This window comes from Cnephaeus nilssonii (assembly GCF_951640355.1).
Source record: "Cnephaeus nilssonii genome assembly, chromosome: 23".
NCBI lineage: Eukaryota > Metazoa > Chordata > Mammalia > Chiroptera > Vespertilionidae > Cnephaeus > Cnephaeus nilssonii.
In genome coordinates this window covers 15,053,255-15,075,561 of record NC_137094.1, presented here as the reverse complement: position 1 = coordinate 15,075,561, position 22,307 = coordinate 15,053,255, and the positions used below count along the sequence as shown (strand labels likewise).

General features: G+C 53.2%; 2 protein-coding genes across 8 annotated transcripts in view; one reads left to right on the top strand and one right to left on the bottom strand.

Moving 5' to 3' along the window:
• Nucleotides 1–4,431, top strand: part of TBCE (tubulin folding cofactor E) — a 14,720-nt gene extending 10,289 nt beyond the window's left edge. For 3 of the 6 annotated variants that reach the window (XM_079763465.1, XM_079763466.1, XM_079763467.1), the window contains exons 12-17: nt 64–213; nt 829–982; nt 2,078–2,146; nt 2,586–2,645; nt 4,057–4,148; nt 4,295–4,431. In XM_079763465.1, coding sequence (XP_079619591.1) covers nt 64–213; nt 829–982; nt 2,078–2,146; nt 2,586–2,645; nt 4,057–4,148; nt 4,295–4,387 — 618 coding nt within the window. In that variant the 3' untranslated portion in view covers nt 4,388–4,431. Of the gene's footprint in view, nt 1–63; nt 214–828; nt 983–1,175; nt 2,147–2,585; nt 2,646–4,056; nt 4,149–4,294 lie in introns of those variants that run through there. The other 3 variants (XR_013813085.1, XR_013813086.1, XM_079763468.1) reach the window with 3 other exon arrangements.
• Nucleotides 1–22,307, bottom strand: part of B3GALNT2 (beta-1,3-N-acetylgalactosaminyltransferase 2) — a 27,692-nt gene extending 5,385 nt beyond the window's left edge. The window contains exons 1-13 of one of the 2 annotated variants that reach the window (XM_079763469.1): nt 21,975–22,307; nt 17,039–17,186; nt 15,715–15,815; nt 14,384–14,577; nt 13,183–13,278; nt 11,587–11,697; nt 10,996–11,074; nt 10,264–10,447; nt 8,697–8,822; nt 7,946–8,105; nt 7,384–7,440; nt 5,678–5,814; nt 4,198–4,349 (exon numbers count right to left, since the gene is read on the bottom strand). In XM_079763469.1, the coding sequence (XP_079619595.1) occupies nt 5,680–5,814; nt 7,384–7,440; nt 7,946–8,105; nt 8,697–8,822; nt 10,264–10,447; nt 10,996–11,074; nt 11,587–11,697; nt 13,183–13,278; nt 14,384–14,577; nt 15,715–15,815; nt 17,039–17,186; nt 21,975–22,086 (1,503 nt within the window). In that variant the 5' untranslated portion in view covers nt 22,087–22,307 and the 3' untranslated portion in view covers nt 4,198–4,349; nt 5,678–5,679. Of the gene's footprint in view, nt 1–4,197; nt 4,350–5,677; nt 5,815–7,383; nt 7,441–7,945; nt 8,106–8,696; nt 8,823–10,263; nt 10,448–10,995; nt 11,075–11,586; nt 11,698–13,182; nt 13,279–14,383; nt 14,578–15,714; nt 15,816–17,038; nt 17,187–21,974 lie in introns of those variants that run through there. The other variant, XM_079763470.1, reaches the window with a different exon arrangement.

The window sequence follows — 22,307 nt, the reverse complement described above, 5'->3', positions numbered from 1 at the left end:
TTGCTCGTTCAGATCCTCTGAAAAGTGAGCCTGAAACCTGTTTCTTCCCTTCTTTGGGGTCAGTGGTCCTTCATCAACGAGCTGGATAAGCTGCGGAGTCTGCACTCGCTGTCCTGCCTGAGGAACCCCCTGACTGTGGGCAGCGGGGCCAAGACCAACCTGCAGTTCATCATCGCCAAGATCGGCCAGCTGCGGACCCTCAACAGATGTGAGGTGGGCGCCACAGCTGGCTGTCTTCGAGACTAGAAAACAAGTTACAGAAAACGCAGAAGACACTGTATTTGAACATTGCAGAGGGCATCAGACGTGGTTTCCCTTTAAGTGGTAAAATGGCCTCCTGTGCATGTTAGTGACAGTGGAATCGGACTGAGCAGTGACCTGTCACCCGGTCGATTCATTATCACCCAAGGAGGGTGAGGGGCACCTGGTTCTTCCTTCTTTTCCTTGGGCGGAGAGGGGGGCGATGGAGGCAGAAAGAAGACAACCAGGAGCCTGTTGACCCTCCCCTTCTTGTAAACGGGGAGGCAGTGCCTTTGGGAGCTGCTGGCTGGGCACGTGCGCTCCCCCGGGGGGCTCCCACGCCTCGGCGCCCTCAGGCACCTGGCATAGTCCAGAAACCAGCTCGTGGGCCAATATGCTCATGAACAAAAAGTAGGAAACGGGATTTTCTTTTTGAATAAACTCCTGTCAATGTTAAAAAGGGTAAAAATACAATGATTACCTGGTTCCTATCAGTTTGATGATCTCTGGGTGGGCAGTGAGGAAGATGGGGTACAACACACTCTCAGAGAACTGTCTCCATAGACCCGTTTGCTCTTCTCCACACAGATCCGCCCCGAGGAGCGGCGCGGGGCCGAGCTGGATTACCGGAAGGCGTTTGGAAAGGAGTGGAAAGAGGCGGGTGGGCACCAGGATCCCGACCAGGACAGGCCCAGCGAGGCGTTCCTGGCCGCCCACCCCAGATACCAGGCCCTCTGCCGCAGTGCGTACCCATCCCCGCCTTCCCGGTGGCAGCGGGGCCCAGGCTGTGGCTTCTCGCCCAGGCTCTTCTCTTTCATTAAGTGGGTGCTGGGTACTTTCCCGGGGCGACTTCGGCAAGATGGGAGCAGATCTTAGCTGTCCTTAGAGGACAGACAGCAGGAGGAACCTGGAGTGTGGATCATCTTCACGTGCAGGTGCCGCTCTGACCAGGGCCGGCGTCCGGTTCACCCGGGGATGTAAAGCGCAGAGCGTTTGAAGGCGGACTGTAGGCCCTGGCACTTTTCCCAGCCCCCCCTGGCCTCCAGGCCGTTGGAAGGCAGCGTGCAGGCGCCGTGCCAGGTGCGCCCTCACTCCAGCCCGGAGCTGCCACCTCAGGCCTCTGTCCCCGACTCCTTTCCGCTTTGATTGGACTTCATCACTATTCCACATGTCACTTCCACGTGACTTCCTTCTTTATACGTTTCCTGATGGGAGCTCGCTGCATCGCTTTGGGCTGGATCCTTCTCTGTGAGGAAGGAAAGCTGCCTGTGGGAATGGCTGTCACGTGACTCCCTTAGCTGGCCCACTTTCCTGGCTGCTTTCGGCGAATTCAGTCACGTGGGGGAGGGAGAAGGTTCTGAGTAGCCCTGTAGGTACGGCTCTGCCTTCGCACCCGAGGGCCCGGCACACGTAGGAGCGTCCGTGCTGCTGTCCTTACGCCTCGTAGCAGATTGCAGCTGCGTTTCCGGGGACCTGGTTGGCGGGGTGGTTCCGAGGGCCCGCCCTGCGTGGCTGAATCTGGCTGGAACTGGGTGAAGGTGTGAGTTGTGTCCCAAACAGCTCGAGGTTCCTCTCTCGAGTTCAGAACGAAAGGGAAGCGTTAGCAGGGGTGACCCTTGGAGTAAACACACAGCCTCATCGGGCTCGTCTGTCAGGACACTGCCTGCCTCTGAGGACAGCGGTGTCACACGGAGGGACGGAGGGAGGTTCCACAGGAAGTGGATCCAGGTTAGCGGACCGGCTGCTGCTGGGCTGGTCCCGAGCTGACACTCACCTGACACTTTTCCCTTACAGTGGCCTGTGGATTGCCATTCATCGTTCTTTATTTCTCACATAGAATACGGTGCACCTGAAGATGGGGAACTCAAAACACAACAACCATTTCTGCTCAAAAACCAGCTACTAAGTAAGAACCCCAAATCCAAAGACAGCTGCTTTGTGTTCAAGTCCTTAGGTGCCGAAACAGAATGACAGCCTAATAGAGAGGGTTTCTCTCAAGTGCCCGAGTACGTTGGCTTTTAAAGAAATGATAAATTCTCCAACCCATGCAAATTCCTGTATTGAACATTTTAGCAATTCATTGCTTTCGGCCCATTTAATAGTGATAGATGTGGGGAGTACTTGAACAGTGAACTGAACTGTGATTTGAAACGTGTGACTTGTCTTAACGTGAAAACCTCGTGAACTTGTCAGGAAGGGAAAGCAACGGAATGTCGGTCCAGCCCCTTTGCTGTCAGTAACGCACGACCGAGTGGCTGCGCCCCTTGGCAATCCCCTAACGTTCAGGTGCCCTTGGAGTCCGTAGTGGAGCAGGTCTCGGCTAGTCTCTCCCGTTTTCCTCCCAGCCCTGAAGATAAGCTGTCCTGACCGTCCCGACCAGAAAGCCCTGGAGAGACAACTGCCAGGTAAGAGGAAGGAGCCTCTGCTTGCCGGTGTCGGCGCAGAGCGTACCGGCTGTCACCAGCTCTTCCTGCTCTGAGACAGGCGACCGAGCTCGTCTCACTCCCCGAACGCTTATCTGGAGGAGCCTGTGTGGAAAGGGAGCCCTGCGTGTGCTCACATGTTGAGCAAAGGGAGCCCTGCGTGTGCTCACATGTTGAGCAAAGGGAGCCCTGCGTGTGCTCACATGTTGAGCAAAGGGAGCCCTGCGTGTGCTCACATGTTGAGCAAAGGGAGCCCTGCGTGTGCTCACATGTTGAGCAAAGGGAGCCCTGCGTGTGCTCACATGTTGAGCAAAGGGAGCCCTGCGTGTGCTCACATGTTGAGCAAAGGAAGCCCTGCGTGTGCTCACATGTTGAGCAAAGGGAGCCCTGCGTGTGCTCACATGTTGAGCAAAGGGAGCCCTGTGTGTGCTCACATGTTGAGCAAAGGGAGCCCTGTGTGTGCTCACATGTTGAGCAAAGGCACAGCTTGTGCGCAGCCCCGGGGGCCTCTCCCAGGCCCGCGGCTGGTCAGCTCTCGCCCACCCCAAACAGTGAAGCCAGTGCACCTAGATTTCCGAAAGGACACAACTACCTGAGCAGCTTATGCTGATTAAAATGATAAATGTCTGGTGGCTATTCAATACAATACATACACTTAAAAGGCATTTTTTCTAAAATAAAGAACATTTATTATCACAAGTTGCATAAAAACACAGACAGCCTTTACAAAAATCATTTTTGATAGAAAAATATTGGAATCCATGTGATATTTGTAGGAACACCACACTATTGCTGTACCTCCAGCTAAAGCTTCAAAGAAACTGTGTTTCTCATAATCAAAATAGCCACTCTTTACCACAACTATCTTTGGAGAAAGTTCATACGTAGGGCTTTCTGAACAAACCAAAGCATCTACTCCTTAGGCTCAGTCCAGGCCTGTGGTCACTGCACGTGTGTCCAGCACAGTGGCCCACGTGATAACTGCCGGCCGCCTGTGGGGAGGGGCTTAGCAGACCATGTAGGAGCCCCTCCCTTCACAGAGGCCCCGCAGTGGTCTTCATAGGCCATCATAACCACAAAGACTTAAAAGGAAAGTTAACGACTTCCCTCACATTCATTCCTCTGCAGAGAATGTGACTTCCGGTGACTGGGATGAGGGAGGGAGGATTAGATGCCACTGAGGAGTGTGACAAGTCGCTGACAAGGGCACGCGGGCCGAGCACTGGCTCTGAGTGCCGAGACCGGGTCTGCTCCCGGGGCCTGGGCCTCATCGGTCACTTGGGTGGACGACGCTGAGGTGACAGTTCAGCTGTCACTGCACCTGCGGGCCTGCACTGGGAGCTCCTGCGACAGGCGGCTGTCACCTGAGCGCTGGCGGCTTTCTCTCCGACAGACTCCATGACCATTCAGAAGGTGAAAGGGCTGCTGTCCCGTCTCCTCAGGGTCCCGGTGTCGGACCTGCTGCTGGCCTATGAGAGCCCCAAGGTGAGTGGCCCGAGCCGTCAGCTCAGCCCACAGCAGTGGCGGCTGTGAACTGCGTCTCCAGGGCGGACTCTCCCGTCTTGGGGGCGGGGGCGTGTAATGAGCTCTGGCAGGTCTGTCTGAATCACCCCACTTTGTTCCGACTTCAGATGCCGGGCCGAGAGATTGAGCTAGAGAATGACCAGCAGTCCTTACAGTTTTACTCTGTGGAGAACGGAGACTGTCTGTTAGTGCGATGGTGACCGCCCGCCGACACAGCGCAGAGACGGGACGCGGTTCCCGGGTCACTGGCAGGAAATGACCGACGGGGGCAACTCTCTCAGAAGCTGTCCTTTTCCTCAGGAAAGACCGTTTCCAGGCTTGTGCAGAATGGCGACAATAAAGGCTCTGTGCCTAATGCTTTTCTGACTTTATTTCATATTTCTAGTTCGTAATGGCATCTCATTATGTGAAGATTCCAATGCTAAATAGAACCTAGTCTAATAAAATCTGAACACAGTTCACGTCTGTCATAAGACCGGTTTAATGGAATCCTCTTGATACTACTGGTTTAAAAGGCTACTAGTGATGTGGTCCGTCACTTAGGGAAATGTCCCTTACACTTAGGGGCACGCCCTCCACTGTGGACAGCGGACATGCTACGATCGCTCCTCTCGACCGCAGTGCTCGGAGTCAGAGCACTTCTCACAGGTAGTGACATGCTCTCTCCTCAGTTACACCTACAGGAGCCTGTGCTCCGGTCAGTGACTCCCAGCGCTGGCCAAAATTCACTCACATTAGGGAAGCTTTAGGCAGTGACAGCAGGCAAGCATAATTCTTTCCAAGTGTCAACTATTTAAAAATACCCTTCCCTCTGGCACTAAAACCCTGAGAGTACTTGATTTTACTTATATTCACAAAAATGTCGCATTTTTAATAGGAGTACTAAACGGTGACTCCCAGGATTTGTGTGAAATGGCAAAAGAAAACGTGCATTAGTCCACTAATAATAAATGAACTTTAAAACCAAGGCCCAGAACTGAGAATTCAGTGGGTTCTTCCCCAGGTCTAAATGCCCCCTTTGCCCAGACATCCACAGAAAATGATGTTATTTCCAGAAACCCACACTTCGGTACAGGTGACTACTGCTCAGAAGCGACCACAGCATTTCTGAGAGCTGTTTTTTGTCTCATGTAACTGTCCTAATCGTGCTATACGAAGCTATTCTGCAATCCAGGCTGAAAGTCCAACTCTCAGGCACTCAAGATTTCTGAACAAGCCGACTTTTAACCAAAAATGACAGCTAGTGAAGGCTAACTAGAAATGGTGCATCAGGATTTATAAACTTTGGTATTTTTCAGATCTTCCAATATATAAATAAAGTTTTTGTTATGCTACAGCATCAGGGTTGATTCTTAAAGAGGAAACGGGGTGAACATGAAGCCACACAACGCGGGTCCAGGGGAGCCCGCCTGGAGCTCCAAGGGAGCACGCATCGAGCCGCACCTGCTCTGGGGGTTCCCGCAGTCACCCAGGCCCTCCCCTAGAGTCACCTTCATCTGGCCTCACACTGGCAAGGGTCACCGCACAGCTCCTTCAGCCGCCACAGGTCCGCGAGCTCCTGTGGGGAGTACTGCGGGGAGGACAGCATCCCCGACTCACAGGTCTTCTCACACAGCCACAGGCTGTCCTGTGGGAAACAAAGCCACGGATGTCAACGCTCGAGGACAAGACAGGGCGTGCGCGCAGGGAAGCGGAAGTCACTGCAGAGACAGCCACGCGGGCTTTGGGGCGACGTGTGGCGGTGGAATGTGGACAGTGCGGCGTGTGCACCGAGGGGGCGTCCGGGGAAGAAGGGTTTGGAAAAGGCGAGTGGGAAGTTTCTCATTTGCCATCAGAGCTGGCGGCTGCACAGCGGTGTGCCTCCCGCGGCTGTTCCGAGGGGAGGCGACCTGTCCCGGGGCCGTACCAATGCTCTATAAATGTCCCCTAATTTAGTCCGCACAGGTGAGAACCTGGAACTAAGAGGGAGGCACCTGCTCAGGGTCACAGGGAAGCTGTGCAGAGCAGGAGGGACTCGGGACCAGCCGCTCCCAGCGTGAGGGCCGGACACAGCCCAGAGCCACCGTTCAGGCCGAGACCACAGAGCTGGCCGGCCCACAGCCCTCCAGGGTGGCCTGGCCCCGCAGGGGCAGGACCACAGGCTGCAGGGCTGGCCTTCCTGTGCCGGCACAGCTGCTGCGTTAAAGGCCTGAGGCTCTCCGGGGCCAGGAGAGGACGGGACCCCACAGCCAGGCAGGACCCTGAGGGCCAGAGCCCGGGGCATAAGACAACACAACTGTCCGGAGGAGCCGGTGGGTCTCACGTGGCCCTGGGGGTGGGATGGAACCAGAGCCCGCCCTCGGCGGGGTGTCCGGCCCAAGTCCCAATCTGTGGAGCCCCACGCGTCCCCGTCGGAACTGAGCGCGCTCACGGACAGCGATGCCCTGCGTGGCAGCGCGGGTGCAGACCCTCTGTCCGTGGGGAAGCGTTTCACATCCAGACCCCAGCTCCCAAGGAGCAGGCGGCCACAGCGCAAGAGCCTCGAACACGCAGGAAACAAGCGCCACCGCCACAGCCAGTCAGCCCTGCAGACGCCAGCACAGACGCCCGCACAGAACCAGGCGGATCCCATCGGACAGATCAGAGCAATCAGATGGCACTGAGACAGCGACAGCAGTGGGACCAGCGAGCTGGACCATCCGACGGGGTTCACTCCCGCCCCCTGAGGTGGGGGGCGCGGCTGGGCCCCAGGCACCTCCTCTGGCCAAAGTGGGAGCTGCAAGACTCCAGACTCCCACAGAAATGCTGCGGCAGAGGCCAGGGGGCTGCCTCCAGGGCTCTGGGCCCTGTTCTGCCCGTCTGGTCTGCGCAGACTGGTTCTGGTTTTTCTAGCTCCGTGACCAGTGTTCTTTACCAGCGGCCTGACCATGTTTCACCCCATGCTTCCTTGGCATCAGTCAGCCCACCACCCTGCTGGGAACTCCTGTCAGCTGCAAAGAATTTCTGATAAAACCTAATTCTTCTCTGTGGGCAGAACTTCCGTTCACAACATTTCCTTATCGTGTAACTCAGAAACATGTTGCCTGGGAACCCTGGTGGATTACAGTGAGTCCAGTCACGAGCACAGCGACGACGCTAGGAGACCTTCTAGCCGCGGCTCCCGCCCGAGGTGCGACACAGCCCCCCTCCTTGGCTCTCCACCCCGACGCCCGCTTACCTGGTATCTTTTAGGTCCTATGGCCGCCATCCATATGCCCATGCTCACATCTTCACCCTAGACACGCATCAGAAGGGTTAAATGCTCTACCATCTGTACAGACAGCGCCACATCTATTTAATGGGTAATAAATTACCCTTCTGCCTCTTTGTTTTGGCATCCAACACGAAACCCTGGCAGGTGAACACGGACACACAGAGTGAAAGCTGGTGGCTGTTCACGTGAAGACAGCACATCCTACAACAAGGGCCCCAACGCTCCAGCACTGATGGCACGCAACACACGACCGAGTCACCGGGCAGCGCTGTGGGCGGACACGGTCACCAGTGCCACCCAAACGGAAGCAGTGCGGAATGTAAGTCTTTACTCCTCCAGGGGCTAGTAAACAGGCGAAAACGTAGTAAGGCTCCAAAAGGGCCAGGAACAGAACTGAGAGCCACATGTGGGGGACAGGAGTGTGTCCCTAACGAGTGATTCCCACGGGGCTGGCCCGCTTCAGGGAGGCGGGAGGGGGAAGCCGGCTGGGTGGTGCCCCCTTAGACAGAAGCCCTTCCCTGCCCACCTGGTAGGTCTTCAGCCTGCCCGCGTTGCTGGCCAGCCAGTGGACGATGTCCCGGGAGACCACGTACCCCGAGCCGCACGCAAAGGCGGGGTACGCAGGGCTCGGGTACTCCAGCTCCTGCCACTTCCCCGTCCGGTCCACGGCCCAGTTCAGCCTGAAACTGAGATGGACAGGGAGTGAGCTGCCTCCTCTGTGCGCCTGACACACGTCCTACCACGTTCTGCTCGACTCGCACTTCCCGTCACCACCGGGAACAGAAGCGAGGGCAGCAGCAGGAACACTTCACTTAGTCTGAGAGAGGAATTACCTATGAAGGGTATTTTATATGAAACCAACATATTTAAATTCTCCCCAAGTTGCATGTATAGTTTCTGAATGGCAAGTACCAGACCATCTTGTGTATATTTGCTTAAGATATCCACTGGCACACAATGTATTCCTGCAGAAGGAAGCTTCAGAAAGGGAACATTCTAACATATAACACGCAGCAGCTGCTGATCTGAGAACCACTTACTTCGAGGCAGGAGGGAAAAGCCAAGTCACTTTCTCGCCTTCGTGACATTAGCTGGAGGTTTTCACTTTAAAGTTTCTCCTCTAATCACAGATTAATAACATGCAGTCACCCAGGAGCCCAATAAGGACACTGCCTCTCTCAGCCACGTTTTCTTACGGAGAGAGAAGTCCATCTCATCCCGCGTGAATGGCCGGTGCTCGGGCACACAGCGCCGCTGGGCTAACAAGCTGAACTTACTTTCCCCACCAGACACTTGGGCCCTGCAGGGTGCCGTGGGCGACCCTGTGGAACACGGCTTCCAGGTCTATGTAGCAGTCGTCGTCCGTCTTCAGCAACAAATCAAAGCTGGTGGCTCCCACGGTCCTGGCGGCGAAAAAGGGATGGGGGTCAGGGCGTCCATATGAGGAAACAGCAGCCGAGGCGGTCACGCTGCTCGCGTTTCACTAAAACTGCCCCACGACCCGCACACCTGTCCCGTTCCTGGGCCTCCATGCCCCTCGGCACCCCTTCATATCCCTGCCTCGGCCCCCTTACAGCAGGAAGGCCCGCTGGTGGCCTGAGCTACAGTAACTGTCCCACCAATCCTGGCATCCAGTCTCACCAACTCGTCTTATTTGTATCTGCCCTCAGCCCACAGGACGACTCAGAGTTACATTAGCTTGTCGGATAGGAAACATTCCTCCCATACACGAACCTCAGGACCAAGGCCCCACCCCCAGATGCTTGACTATTTCCCACTGTGCCCAGGGCAGCAGAGAAGCAGGGACAGACGGGGCTCCCCAAAAAAACACACTCGCTGACGGAGTTTTGAAAGGAAAGACACAGATGTGAACACACTTGATAGGTTTAGTCCAGACTGATGCGGCTAGAAGGTTCAGTCCTCGTCAGGGTGGACAGTATCCAGGGGCTCAACAGCCAATGACGGGCCGCTGGAGGAACTAATATTAATAACGGTATGTACAACAGTTACTATTATTGTTGCTATTATTATTATAAAGGTGGGAATTCCCACTAAGACCCCAGAAATACTGGAGGCTCGGGAAGTGATAAATAAGACAGACTCTGAGGGTGGTTGAATTTCATTTTATGTGCAAGTTTTGAAATTAGGGCAAGTCATTTTTAAGTGGGGAGAGAACGGAAATATAATGTAGATGTTCCGCTGGACAGAACTCAGCTGGTAACCTGGGTACAGGGACTATCCTAGGGGTAAGATTTAAGTAGACAGGTAGGAAAATGGGCCACTTTCAAGCTCACTGATTTTCGTCTGACGTTGGCGTGAGACAACATGGAAATGATCGAGGAAGGGCTGGCCCACGTGCCATCAGCGTTGCCTGTGTGTTCCGGGCAGAGCACCATGGTTTGCACTGCGGCGTGCAAGTGTGAGGGAGCAGCCCAGCCTTCACCAGCCACTCCTCCCGGGGAACCAGGATGCAACAGACCGGGGCCCAGTGTGCAGGGGCCGCAGGCTGGTTTGCTTCTTAAACATCTCAGTGGTCGCCCTGGCCGGTGTGGCTCAGTGGATAGAGCATCGGCCTATGAACTGAAGGGTCCCGGGTTCGATACTGGTCAAGGGCACATGCCTGAGTTGTGGGTTTGATCCCCAGTGGGGGGCGTGCAGGAGGCAGCTGACCCATGATTCTCTCTCATCATTGATGTTTCTATCTCTCCCTCTCCCTTCCTCTCTGAAATCAAGAAAAATATATTTAAAAAAAAAAAAGAAATCTCAGTGGTGTGATGGTTTGACAAACTGTTTCTCCACCAAAAGGACATGGAAACACTGTAGCCGCCGGCACTGACCACCCACCACTTGTAGAAGTTCAGCAGCTTGGCGGGAACGTTCCGGTAGGTGTCGACGACGTCCACGAAGACAATATCGCCGTGGCGGCGGCTCTCCTCCTGCAGCAAGGCGTCCTCCTCGCGGAGGTTCCTCAGGTGGTCAGCGCGTCGTCCGGGGCGCGAGTGGAGGTTTTGTAGGAGAGCATCGCCTTCTAGAAGGAAAAGCCGAGAGCTGGAGAAAATGCTAGAACCCGCGCCCTGCTGTGCCTACACTCTGTGCCCGAGGCAAGGGCCAGGGGGGTGGCTGGGAGCGTGGAGGCAGGGAAGCGGACGCTCAGAGTGACCGGATGCGCTTGCGTGGGAGGCAAAGCAGCACCGGTTAGGCTGAGGGTGCCACACGGACGACAAGTCCCCCCAGACGTTGTTTTACGGGGTCACGTGGCTGCTCCCTGCAGCACCGTGTGTAACGGAAAAACGGAGCCAGCCTCCGGCCGCATCTCCGACCGGGAATGGCTAAGCTGTGGTGTCACACGGCGGGACACAGCAGGTTAAAGGTCAGCCTGCTCTAGCGTGTTACGAGCAATGGCACTGAAAAATGATGCGAGAAGAATACGTTGCTAATTGATAGATGCAATATGAGGCCATAAATGTCAAGTACAAAACGTTCTAATCCAAAGTATGTTTTACTCAGAGACGTATGACCGTAGCAGGAGAAAAGCGTGAGACTCGGAACGTTCCCACTTGCGACCAGCCCACTCACCCTGAATCGTATAAATGAAGCCGCCGGCCACGCCCTCCACACCGTCCGTGAGTTCAGGAGGCCACGCCGCCTCCCCGGCCTGAAAGACACGAGTGCAAGCGCTCAGTGTGTCATCACCACGCTCCACCCCTCATGTGTGCACGCTGACGGCCGGGGTCAGTGACCAGCAGCTCACCGCCCAGCTGCAGGGGCAGGAGGCCTGCACCGCGGGTGACGCCAGTGTCCTCCCTGCCCCTCATCAAAAGGTGTGCATCAGGCCTGCGCAGCGGCCCACACAGCGCTCACAATCCCAGGACACACAGTCAGGTCTTTCTGAACAGCCTCCCGCCCCCCTCAGCAGGCAGCTCCCTCATTCCCGGCTCTGGGCTCTCAATCCCGGCTCCAGGTGTGGGATGCGCCGTGTGTGGAGTGACAAAACCAGAGAACAGCAGACTTTTTCATCTTTACTGTGACTACACATTTTCTACGTATCCTAAAACACAGACTGGTTATCCCATGTTGTCTGGGCTGGTGTAAAAATGAATTTAAAACACCTTTATGTATTAAAAATGCTGTCGGGCACACGACAACCTTGACCCCAGGACGACTTACCGTGGTGACCCTGAGGACCCCGCCCCCGTCATGGACGGCCACGCTGCGGAGATCTCTGGCCTCCAGGCCCTGCAGGTCTTGGCTCTCCCACACGATCGTGCCTTCAAAGCTCTTTGGTGAAAGAGAAAAGGTGAGGCGTTTCTTTATGGTTGTCATTTAGGGTTTAAGTGGGGTGTTTTTTTTTAATTTATTTTTTCCTAAGACACACTGGTTAACATTTCTATCCCACAATGAGCACACCATGGTTAACATTGTGGTGTGTACCCTTGAGTCTGCTTTTTTAAATATGCATCCAAAAGACAATTAACAAGACTACACAGACCATTTTCAGCCACTGCTGTTATTCCGCCCAAGTCAAAGCAGGTCCTCAGGCTCCTGCCGCTGCCCAGCCGCTCCTCCCGCGCCCGGGGAACCAGGCCCAGGGAACCAGGCCTGGGGAGCCCGGGGAAGGCGCTGCTGAGCCGAGCGGCCGGTTCCTCAAGCATCTCCCCGCCCTCAGACATCTGGGCGCCGCCAGTATCTCCGACAATCACGTGAGGCACGTTTTGGGGTCAAACTTTACTTTCCGCCAATCATTTGTGTTTCATTTAAAACAAGTTCCCAGAAATGAAATTACTGGGATAAGAAACAGACATATTTTATGTGGATTTCGGTACACAGTGCAAACTGCAAAATTCAAAAGCAAATTACACTAATTTCCAGGGTCATTAGCAACTTATGAAAATGCCACTATGAGATATTGGTAAAAGAAAGTAAGCTTAAGCTGATCTGTTTCATTAAGAATGATTCCACAATGGTAAGATATGTACACATATAATACCTTAATAAAAAAATTTTTAAAAAAATGATTCCCGTGTTTCTTGGGTTTCTAGTAATGTATATGAATTATATAGCCTTTTCTGGGCATTGCTCTGTCTTGCTTCTTTGCCATTTAGCTACTGAATCTTATATTTTTCTTATTAATCAGTATGAGCTTTTAATAGATAATCTGGTGTATATTTTACATGCTGAAAATAATTTTCAGAATTGTTTGCCATTTATTCTTTTTTACTGAGTTCAAAGGTCCCGAAGTCTTACCTTGCTTAACCTGACAAGCTTTTCCTTCATGATTACTACTATGAAAGTCTGAGTTTAGGAAGTTACTTCCTCTCCCCCAAGTTCGACACAGGTTCAAGTTCTCCTGACTTCTCTCTGGTTTCCGCTGTCAGTGCTGTGCCAGCTGCCCCTTTCTGCTAACGTTTCCTGTTTATTTTTCTGTTGTCAAACTAACCTCTCCCACTGGAATGCAAGCACCGTGACAGATGGGCTCTGTATCAGGTCTTTCTACGACTCCCTTACTGTCCTTTGTCATCCACACAGCCACGCGGCTCCCCGCTCCACCGAGACCAGGGTAGCAGGCAACGCTTTGCAGAGTGGTTCCAAGGCATGGCGATGCTTCCCGGAGTTTGCAGAGTTCCACTGCTCAGCCCACCCCGCTGTGGCCTCATCCCCTAGCCCCCTGGAGAGCCGACCTGACCCACAGAACAGCAGTGCCTGCCCCAAGCCCGGCCCAGCGTGCGAAGGCTGCCTGGGTGCTCCATCCCCCGCACCCCGTACCTCTGGTAAGACGAACTGCTCCACGGGCTTGTACCACAGCCTGCTCACCTGCACGCCACAGCTCGGGGGACTAAAGCGAGCGACGAAGAGGGCCTCCTGCAAAGGGGAGAGACAAGAAGAAACACTTCCTGTGGGACACGGATACTTACAGATCCCACATGGTATTTGCATATCTAAATGGTATTTGAATATCTGACATGGTATATGCATATCTCACATGGTATTTGCATATCTCACATGGTATTTGCATATCTCACATGGTATTTGCATATCTCACATGGCCAGCTAAAGTCCTCAGTGGCCCCACCCTGGTTACTAGCACTGTCCCACTGTGGCTTAGGTGTCATTTGGGGTCTCTGGTTCTGCCATGGCTATTAAGTAAAGATGGTTAAGATAACTAAAATCGTCACGAAGTTCTAAGAATACTAAGAATAATCTTCATAACCTTAAAACCACCACCCTGACATGAGAGGCATGAGGGGAGGTATGAGGCATTGTTAAGACAACTGACTATGTTAACCCCAAAGGGTTAAGAATAAATGGAATAGCACAGACTTCTACGTGGAACACGGGGTCCGGAACCCCCTCAGAAAGAACCGCTGGGGAGACACCACCACCAAAGGGCACGGCTGCTCCTGCCCGTCTTCCCGGCCCTCCCCACGGTGCTCAGACAGAACATGTCCCTCTTCTCATGCCTCTTCTTCCTTTTCTTTTTTGGTTAATCCTCACTTGGTATTATTCTCATTGATTTTTAGACAATGGGAGAGAGGGAGGGAGGGAGAAAGGGAGGGAGGAACATGGATGCGAGAGAGACACACCGATTGGTTGCCTCCCGCACGCCCAACCAGGCCCATGCACTGAGCCTGCAACCCAGGTACGTGCCCGACTGGGAACCAAACCCTTAACCCTTCGGTGCGAGGGCCGACACTAACCCCTGAGCAACACCAGCCAGGGCCTCCTGCCTATTCTTAGGTACCAACTTACCCTCCAGAAAACGCCTGTAGCTCAGAATGAAGGGCACTCTGAGTGGACTGTGTGTGTTTCCTTCATTAACAATCCTTCTGGACAACGTGGGGGCCCAGTTTTGCGCGCCCCTGTGCACTACACCCTAACGTGCCCGACGGGTGGGGAGGGAGGTGAAGCCCCCGCCTGCGATGCGCCAGGAGGAAGCACCGGGACGCCTGTGCGCAGCGGCGCTCACCTCCTGCTCGGCCTGGTACAGCTTGACGGTGATGTTCCTCTGGAAGCCCACGTCGCTGGCACCGCCCAGCACCCCGAGGCTGGTGATCACGATGGGGTGCAGCACGCGGAAGCTCACGCTGACGATGCGGTCCTTCGAGAAGCCCGCGGGCGTGTCTTCAGGGAAAGTGAACGCCTCGATTTCCTGGTTCAAAACTGAGGGAGGGACAAGGGGGGAAGGAGTGTGACACCATCAGGCCATCGGCAGGCATGAGATCCGCTGGACAGCACAGTCCAGGGCACTATCTGTCCTGGAACTCCTTCCCACTGGCAATGCTTTCTTTCTTTCTTTTTTTTTTTAAATATATTTTATTGATTTTTTACAGAGAGGAAGAGAGAGGGATAGAGAGTTAGAAACATCGACCAGCTGCCTCCTGCACACCCCCTACTGGGGATGTGCCCACAACCAAGGTACATGCCCTTGACCGGAATCGAACCTGGGACCCTTAAGTCCACAGGCCGACACTCTATCCACTGAGCCAAACCGGTTTCGGCTGGCAATGCTTTCTAAACGCTTCAGAAACATGGCTCATAGGAAAAAAATTATTCTAAAATTTAACAACAAAGTTTTCAGTTACGGTTAAGTAAAATATTTATCAGAGCTACTTTAATAGGTGTTGCATGCACACATGTACATATGTACGTATAAACACCACGGGGAATAGTAAATTCAAAGGCATCTGTCAGGAGAGGTTGGGCAAACAGGGGCATTAGAAACAATACGGATTACAGCTATAAATAATGACTAAATTGAGTCTTGCTCGGCAACATCCAAAAAGCCTCCATCTCGGACAATTTAAAAGACGGGTCATGTGAGGCAGGTGTCACAGACAAAGTAACCGCCACGCGTCCCACTCCCACAAGGAGCCCTCGCTGCACAGTCCTGATGGAGCGGCACAGCACACGGCCCGCACGCCCGCCCCGCTGTGCCGTGCCCGCCACTCGGACCCCTGCACCGGGACTGTGTGGGTGTGGCGCCCCCTCCAGGTTAGAGTAAGAACCGAAGCCAGGACGCTGAGGAATCGCCCAAGGGCACAGAACGGGGCAGAGCCGGGAATCGAACCCAGGCTGAGTGGCTTCCAATCCCTGCTCTTTCTACTCCCTTCCGCCGCCATCTAATCAAGGTAACTTTTTCTTCACGTAACTTTTCAATAAATGCCTCGGGGTAGGTTACATGAAGCTCTTAACACGGCTCCACTGTCTTCCGCTACAAACAGACTCTACCCCATTCCGTTCAGGACTTTTCCTTCGCCCAGCCCCGGGGAGGCCGTCGGGCCGAGGGAGGAGGCTCACCCGGGTCCGAGATGTTGAGCAGCCGGCAGGAGTAGGGGTCCTCCCGGTCCTCCACGGGCACCTCGCAGCCCCGGGCGCCGATGATGAACTTGACCAGCACCCTGCGGGCGGGCGGCAAGAGCACGGTCACTGGGTCACTGCGCCTCGCCCTGCGTGCGCACATTTCCTCCCCGTTTCAGAGCGCTGACTCTGAGGCAGGGACTGAGCCGCGTTCATTCTAACGTCCTCTCCTAGCCCAGCCAAAGGAGGCAGCCGGCCTATCCAGAGGTGCCGACCACCAGTGGCTTCCGGCCAGCCCTCCGCTGCATCCGCAGACAGTGAGCAAGGAGAACACGTAGCCACAGCTCACACCGCTGAAAAGCAAAGGCCGTCAGCTTCTCCTGCCTGCACCTGACACCCAGCCCCGTGTCTTCTCTGCGTGCTGTCTACCCGAAAGGCTGGCCTTTCTACCCGAGGGGCTGTCCTCTCCTCTCCTCCACCTTGCTTCACCGGTTACCTGTAACCGTGGTTACCTGTAACCCCTGGCTCCATCCTTCCCTATACATTGTAAATATGATGACGTCCTGACATCATTTCTCTTTGCCTCCTGTCCTTCCTTGTCCACACCCTTTCTTTGACAGTGAAATTCTACACAGGAATTAACTACAATTGCAGCCTCTAGTTTCTCATTTCCTGCTCGTTTTATAAATCAGAAATTTTAGCTTCAATATCCACCACTTCCTCTGAAATGTCTGCTACCAATGTAACCAGCAATCTCATTGAGTTTCTTTTTTTTTTCAATTACATAGCTACATACTTTTTAAAATATATTTTTATTGATTTCAGAGAGGAAGGGAAAGAGAGAAATATCAATGATGACAGACAATCACTGATCGGCTGCTTCCTGCACGCCCCCCACTGGGGATTGAGCCTGAAACCCAGGCATGTGCTCTGACTGGGAATTGAACCCTGGACCCTTCAGTCGGCAGGTTGACACTCTATCCACTGAGCCAAACCGGCCAGGGCTCATCATTGAGTTTCTATCTCTCTCTTCCTCTCCTTGCCTCTTTGAAATCAATAAAAATGTATTTTTTAAAAAAGGAATTGCTATTCTAAACCAGAGCAAAAAAATAAAAACAACAAGCAAATGAGGCATCTATAAATAGCAGGTATGTTAACCAATGACTATATTCTCCCCCAACTATCTTTTGGCTTAAACCCTGGTTACATTGACTCTGGGGCTCAACTACAGGGCGGAAAAGCAGAACACAATGGCCCTTTCTCCCAGGGAGAGAGGCTGCCTCTCTCACCCCGTAACAGCAGGTGCCCGCTCAGAGGAACCTACCGCTGACTGAGTGCGGGGTGCTGGCGTGAGTGCTTCAGCCAGGTGCTCCGTATCACGCTTCGCAGTTCATGGTTATTGCGGGCTGACAACACACCAACTACCACGTCATAGTGGCTGTATTTCCCCGGAGGAAATGGGGCCGGTGGGTCTAGAAACAAGCAACAGCACATCAGAAATGCCATGTCTCATGGCCAAGTGTAACGAGGGACATAGCATGTTTATTACAACATAAATGTATGTTTGTAGAAAGTACAAATAAATACCAAGAAGAGATGAATTCTAAAGCACCTATAAACCCACTGTCCACTGTCTACCAACACTTGGGTGTCTTCCACACACAGGTACGCGCTCATGCTCATGTGAATATATAAACTCTTCAAAACAAACAAGATGTTTATAACACACATCAGTTTGGAAAGACACCGTGGTGTAAACTATGGCAGAGTGGGCGGGCAGAGTCAGTCAGGCCACCATCGGAATCCTGGCTCTCTCATATTACATATAAAAGTTACTTAAGCCCTAACCCATTTGGCTCAGTGGAGACAGCGTCTGCCCGCAACCAAAGGGTCCCGGATTCCATTCCAGTCAAGGGCACATTGCAGGCTCCTCCCTGGCCCGGGCCCTGGCTGGGGCTCGTGCAGGAGGCAACCAATCGATGTGTTTCTCTCACGTCGATGTTTCTCTCTGTCTTTCCACTCTCTTCCACGCTCCCTAAAAAGCAATGGAAAGATATCCTCAGGTGAGGATTAACAACAACAAAAAACTTATTTAACTTCTTAAACCTGTTCCCCTAACTATGAATGGGCATACTTCTTCTTCCCATGGAGTTGTAAATTACATGAGAGCATGTGCACAGAGGGACTGGTTTGGTACCAGGCAAATAGTAAGCTCTCAACAGCAACAACAACAATAAAAACATGCTTTCAAAGGCGAAGTCCTAGCTTAATGTTTAGTGTGTAGGTTTGGGGGATGAAGCTGAGACACAGACATGCCCGTGCTGGTTAGTACCAGCACCCTTATCAACACCAATGCACTCCATAGCCAGCAAACCGTGTTATCGCTTACTAACTATTCTAAAGAATCAAGGCAGGGAAGCCAGGTTTCTAGGAAAAAAAAAAAAATCAAGTGACAAGTCATGTGAATGGCTCCTTTTTTACCGTCGTAAGGTCTGACGGGCGGGATTACATTTTTAAAATGTGTCCTTAGAAGGAAGACTGAAGGGAAAGATTACTCTGTCCCTGTTTCCGTCACCAGTTTCAAAGCTTGAGAGCGACAGGCTTATAAATAGCTCCGAGGAGGGATCCATTTCATCTCTTTCTCCGATGGTGGGAACTGATCCAAAGTGTGTCCCAAAATAAACGACCTTTCCTCCAGTAAGTGCCATGTGTTTATATGCCACAGGATCTAGGTATTCAGTCAAAAGACAACAAAAACATGTTGACCTTTTTTTTTCGAAGGGCATGTCGTAACCATGATAGGAAGACAGGAATTTTTGTGTAGAAACCTATTTTCCACAATAGGTATGTTTCCTAAAGGAACTTCAATTCTAAATGGAACAGAGATACTTGTTATTTCACCCCACCATGAATCTTGTGCTAAAACGAATTCTTCTCAGAGGACATCTATCACAAGTAGGCAGAAATCTTGAAAATGGGGAAACCATACGAGTTCATCACAGATCTACGGAGATCAATCATCATACACACCACCAGCATGCCCTCCCCAAACACCTCCCTAGCAAAGGCATCCACCACAATTCCACCCTTCTCTCTAAAATTCAGGGAGTGTTGCCCAGCTGGCCAGCGTGGCTCAGTGGTTGAGTATCAACCTATGAAACAGGAGGTCATGATTCTGAGTTCAGGGCACATGCCCGGGTTGCGGGCTCGATTCCCAGTGGGGGGCGTGCAGGAGGCAGCTGATCAATGATTCGCTTTCATCATTGATATTTCCATCCTTCTCTCCCTCTCCCTTCCTCTCTGAAATCAATAAAAATACATATTTAAAAAATAAAATTCAAGGAGTGTTTACTAGGAATCAGCCACTGTTCTGTTTTATTAATTGAATGTTCATTAAAAATAACAACAACCCTATGAGGTCATCATTTCATAAATAAGGAAACAATACAGACAAAATGAGCTTAGAGGGGTTATTTGGGATGAACCAGCCCCAGGCATAATTGCAAAGCAAGCTCACAATTTGTCTTTGGCCTCTACTTGCCCCAAGTCTGTTTCAATGAGACAGACTGTGAGTACCTTGGGAGCTGGGACTACATACCAAGCAAAACACCAAGCCCTCTAAGCCTTTGTTGAATGGATATGCTTTTGTCCAAATACCTTAGAGAAGTCTTGTGGTCACATCATTTTTCTAAATTAACCTTTACAAAATTCCTCCTAACACATCATCCCAAACCAATATGTTATTTTTTTAAATATATTTTATTGATTTTTTTACAGAGAGGAAGGGAGAAGGATAGAGAGTTAGAAACATCGATGAGAGAGAAACATCAATCAGCTGCCTCCTGCACACCTCCTACTGGGGATGTGCCCGCAACCAAGGTACATGCCCTTGACCGGAATCTATCCAGTAGCCAAATCAGTTAGGGCCCAATATGTTATTTTTAAAAAATATTTTGTATTGATTTCAGAGAGGAAGGGGGAGAGAGAGAGAAACATCAATGATGAGAGGGAATCATTCATGGGCCGCCTCCTGCACGCCCCACACTGGGGATCAAGCCCACAACCTGGCATGTGCCCTGACCGGGAATCGAACCGTGACCTAGTGTTCATAGGTCAACGCTCAACCACTGAGCCACACCAGCTGGGCCCAACCCAGTGTTATAAGCAAGGTATCCTTGTCTGTCTTCTCTAGTCCAGTGGTCGTCTGCACCCCCAGGGCTTTCACAGGAGACCTGCTGCTCCTTCCCCAGGTGCTCGTCCTGACTGCGCTTCCCCTGTTCAGGGTGAGCGGCTGCATCAGGCAATTACCAGGGGCAAACAGGACTCGCGCACGTCATTCAGGGCCTGCTCGGCTGTCACCCCTTCAGAGGCCTCCCCGACCTCCACGTAAAGCAGCAGCAACGCCTCCTCCAGCCTCCGACACTGTTTTGTTGTTGTTCCAGTACTTACCACTGCCCCTGCGATTTTTCATTTTAGCATTTTGCTTTCATTTATTATTTAAAATATATTTTTATTGATTTCAGAGAGGAAGGGAGAGGGAGAGAGAAACATCAATGATGAGAGAGGATCATTGATTGGCTGCCTCCTGCACACCTCACACTGGGGATCGAGCCCGTAACCGGGGCATGTGACCTTAACCAGGAATTGAACCGTGACCTCTTGGTTCATAGGTCAACGCTCAACCACTGAGCAACACGGGCCGGGCTCAAATACTAGGTGTACTGGCTAACAATGCAGGTTTTTTTCAATAGATGGAGTTACGCATATGTTGATATATATATGCGATTTGATATGTATGCTGTTTTGTTGTATTGCTCCTTCAGATTACCATTGGCACACGCACTTTCTGAGCAGCGCTTCAAAACGTACGAAGAAGTGAAAAATTGGGTCTCTGAATGGTCTGCCTCAAAACAAGAAAAGTTCTATTGTGACCGTACCCACAAATTACCTGAAAGATGGGGGAAATGTGTAGCTAGTAATGGACATCACTTTGAATAAAGCACTTTTGATGTTTCTCTTGAAATTATCGTGTTTTCTTTGATTAACTATTGACCGGTTAATAATGTGGATTAACAATTAACCGGTGAAAGATTCAGATTAACAATTATAAGAACTGCAAACAGTCAATCCTAATGTTTACAACTTTTGGAGACGGGAACAGCTGTGTGGGGGAAGAATGGTAAAAAAAATTTCCCCACGTAGTTGAAAAACAAGCAAACAGCCCTGACCGGTTTGGCTCAGTGGATAGAGCGTCGGCCGGCGGACTGAAGGGTCCTGGGTTCGATTCCGGTCAAGGGCATGTACCTTGGTTGCGGGCACATCCCCAGTAGGGAGTGTGCAGGAGGCAGCTGATTGATGTTTCTCTTTCTCATCGATGTTTCTAGCTCTCTATCCCTCTCCCTTTCTTCTCTATAAAAAAAATCAATAAAATATATTTTTAAAAAATAAAATAAAAAAACAAGCAAACAAAAAAGCAGGACGATCACCTCCTCTTTAAAAGAGCCTTCGAGGTGTCTTTAAAGGTCCTAGGGTGAGCCCTCAGAAAAGAAGAAGAGTAGGGACCCCTAAGTCGTGTCCAGGGCGGTGGGACCCCTTCACACACGCACACAATCCCATGGGCACCTGCCAGGGGCAAAGCGCCCTATGGCTGAGGCCGGGGCGCGGCCGGAACCAGGCTTCCCGCCCAGGAGGGCGGCGTGAGCGCGGACGAGGCGGCATTTCACGTGCGTGTCCTTAGCGAGAAGTTCGCCAACCCCGCTGCCAGGTGCCGCTCAGCTCGCCGCCCGCCTCGCGCTCGCGTCCACGTCTGTTTACCCGCCTGCGATCAGCAAGTTTGCACAGACTACAAACGACCGTCTGTTCCCGCAGCGCCGTGACCCCTTCCCAGCAACGCCCGGCCGCCGCTGGCCCCCGCGCGGGCCTTCCCCGCAGCACCCAGGGCTCCGCCTGGACCCAACGAGATGGACCGACATCTCGGGGAGGAGGAGAGGGACCCGCTGGCGGCTAAAGGGCACGCGAGGCTCCGCGCCAGGCGGGCCGGCGGGCGGCTCGGCCCGGCCTGGGGCGGCCGCAGGACTCGGGGTCGGAATCGGGGCCAGCGGCCGGACGCGCGCAGACAAGAGCGCCCCCAAGTTTCCCCTACTTGACCGCCCGCGGAGGAAAAGGCCCCCGGTGCGGCCCGTCCCCCCCAACCCGGACCCCCGCCCCGCGTCCGCCCCGCCCCACCCCACCCCGGCGGCCCGGCCCGGCCCGGCCCTCACCTGCGGGGGACCCGGCGGAGGCGCGCGCGGGCGGCGGGGAGCGCAGCCGCAGCCAGAGGTGCAGCGCCGCCCCGAGCACGCACGGGCCCAGCAGCACCAGCCAGTTTCGCATTGGCCGCCCCCGCCGGCCCCACCTCGCGCCCCCGTCGCGCGCCGGGCCCTCCCGCGTCCCGGCGGCGGAGGGCAGGGAACCTGCCGAGGGGGCGGTCGATGCCTGTGCGACTGCCCCAGGGGCTCCCGCCGCCGTCCAGGTGCCTTGCGGTTTCCGGCCGCGCGCCTCGGATCCTCAGCTGCGGGCGGCGACCGCCGCTTTGGCGGCCGGAGCCCCGCCCC